This window comes from Pterocles gutturalis, unplaced genomic scaffold, assembly GCF_000699245.1.
Source record: "Pterocles gutturalis isolate BGI_N339 unplaced genomic scaffold, ASM69924v1 scaffold34431, whole genome shotgun sequence".
In the NCBI taxonomy this organism is placed as follows: Eukaryota; Metazoa; Chordata; class Aves; order Pterocliformes; family Pteroclidae; genus Pterocles; species Pterocles gutturalis.
This window is the reverse complement of record NW_010098955.1, coordinates 5,071-6,596: the sequence shown is the minus strand read 5'-3', so window position 1 is coordinate 6,596 and position 1,526 is coordinate 5,071. Positions and strand designations below refer to the sequence as shown.

Sequence of the window (1,526 nt, the reverse complement as noted above, 5' to 3'; positions counted from 1 at the left end):
ACCTGGCTGTGCCGCAGTGTGAGGATGCACCAGCTACCGGGAGTGAGGAAAATGCAGAAGGTCTGTCACTGCAGCAGCTGCTGGGACTGGACAGAACAGCCGATCCGCAGCAGCTCTCAGCACTCCCCGCCACTGCGAAAACAGAGCACGCTTCTCCAAACACTGCGAGCCAGACCGAGGTGAGGAGGGGCAGCACTAGCAACAGTCAGCAGCAATGCCACTGGGGTACACTCTTGCCAAAGTGGAGAGGACATGCATGTCCCGAGCAGGTGTCCCGCGTCAGGGACAGGAGACTCTTTAAACAGCTCTAAGTATGGAATGGCAAAGGGCCGGCAGCTCAGCTTTAATAGTGCCGCTGGTAGGAACCCACAGGCTGCTGGGCCGAGGACCCTGCTCGCCCCTGGGCCACCGTCTGGCTCACGAGGTGGGAGAGCGCAGGACCGCTCTGGATAAGGGTGTCCAAGGCCTTCTGCACGCTCGGGTTGTCAAAGTTGATTCCAGAAGACACTGGCCTCTGAGCAGGTACGTTGCCAGGTGCAGGGAGGCGATTCTGGTGCTGACCAAAGAGCGACTGAGCTGGCGGAGGAGCTCCAGGTCTTGGACCTGCATTTCTTGAAGGGCCTTGGAGAGCAGGAAGCTGCGTGCTGGGGGTCTGCAATCTCGGCTGCGCCTGGTTGATGTTTCCAGCACTCATCTGTGCTGGCCGGGCCTGAGCGCTGGCCACATTAGCAAAGTTCTGGTTGGGAGCGCTGCCAGAAGCGCCCGCAGGGGCTGCAGAACTGCTGTTTGCTACAGCGCCTGCTGCTGCTGCCGCCCCGCTGTTGAAGAGACTGAGGATTTTTGCTTGAAGCTCCTGCTGAGGATTGGAAGAGGATGCTGGAACAGACGGAGCAGAGACCAGAGGCTGTGAACCCTGATGAGCCTGAGAGCTTGTAAGGCTGGGCTGGCTACCCAGAGACGATCCCGAAGGTGCCCCCGAGGACTGTCTTGACATGGGCGCTGGGAAAGAAAGGAAAGACAGTTAAAGCTCCGCAAGTGTCCTGGAAGGGGCACCTAAAGAAAACTAGTGAAACAGATACCAGAGACGCAAACACCAGCGAACACCCACCCTGCGAACAGGAGGGCTGCACAGCTCTGGGAACACAAACCGCTCCGCAGAGCGGCTGCCAAAGCAGTGACGGCAGTCCCGTGATTTCCCCGAGAGAATCCAATATAAAAGTTCTTTCACATGAAAGATCTGAATCATCTCAGGACTCCCAAGGACACGTGCATCTCAACAAAATGCGGTGCCACGCCAGGAACTCATGACACCAGGACTCCTCTGCAGTCCCAGGGCTGTTTTTGGGTCCCAGCCCAGAGGTCCCACAAACCGCATGACGAACAGCCAAGAAACTCACCCTGCAGGGAATCGGAGCTGCCCCTCAGCAGACGCTCCTTCTGGTCTCTCAAGTAATTAATCACTTTATCAATCTCCTCCGCAGTCAGGTAGCGATTGTCTGCCAGCAGGTTGAAGAGAGTCTGGATCC

At 57.5% G+C, this 1,526-nt stretch overlaps 1 protein-coding gene across 1 annotated transcript in view; it reads right to left on the bottom strand.

Moving 5' to 3' along the window:
• Positions 1-343: 343 nt before the first annotated feature.
• Positions 344-1,526, bottom strand: part of NCOA5 (nuclear receptor coactivator 5) — a gene marked incomplete at its 5' end in the record, with an annotated part of 4,629 nt that continues 3,446 nt past the window's right edge. The window contains 2 exon segments of the mRNA XM_010074896.1: positions 344-999; positions 1,398-1,526. The exon segment at positions 1,398-1,526 is cut by the window's right edge and continues 31 nt beyond it. Of these exon segments, the coding sequence (XP_010073198.1) occupies positions 344-999; positions 1,398-1,526 (785 nt within the window).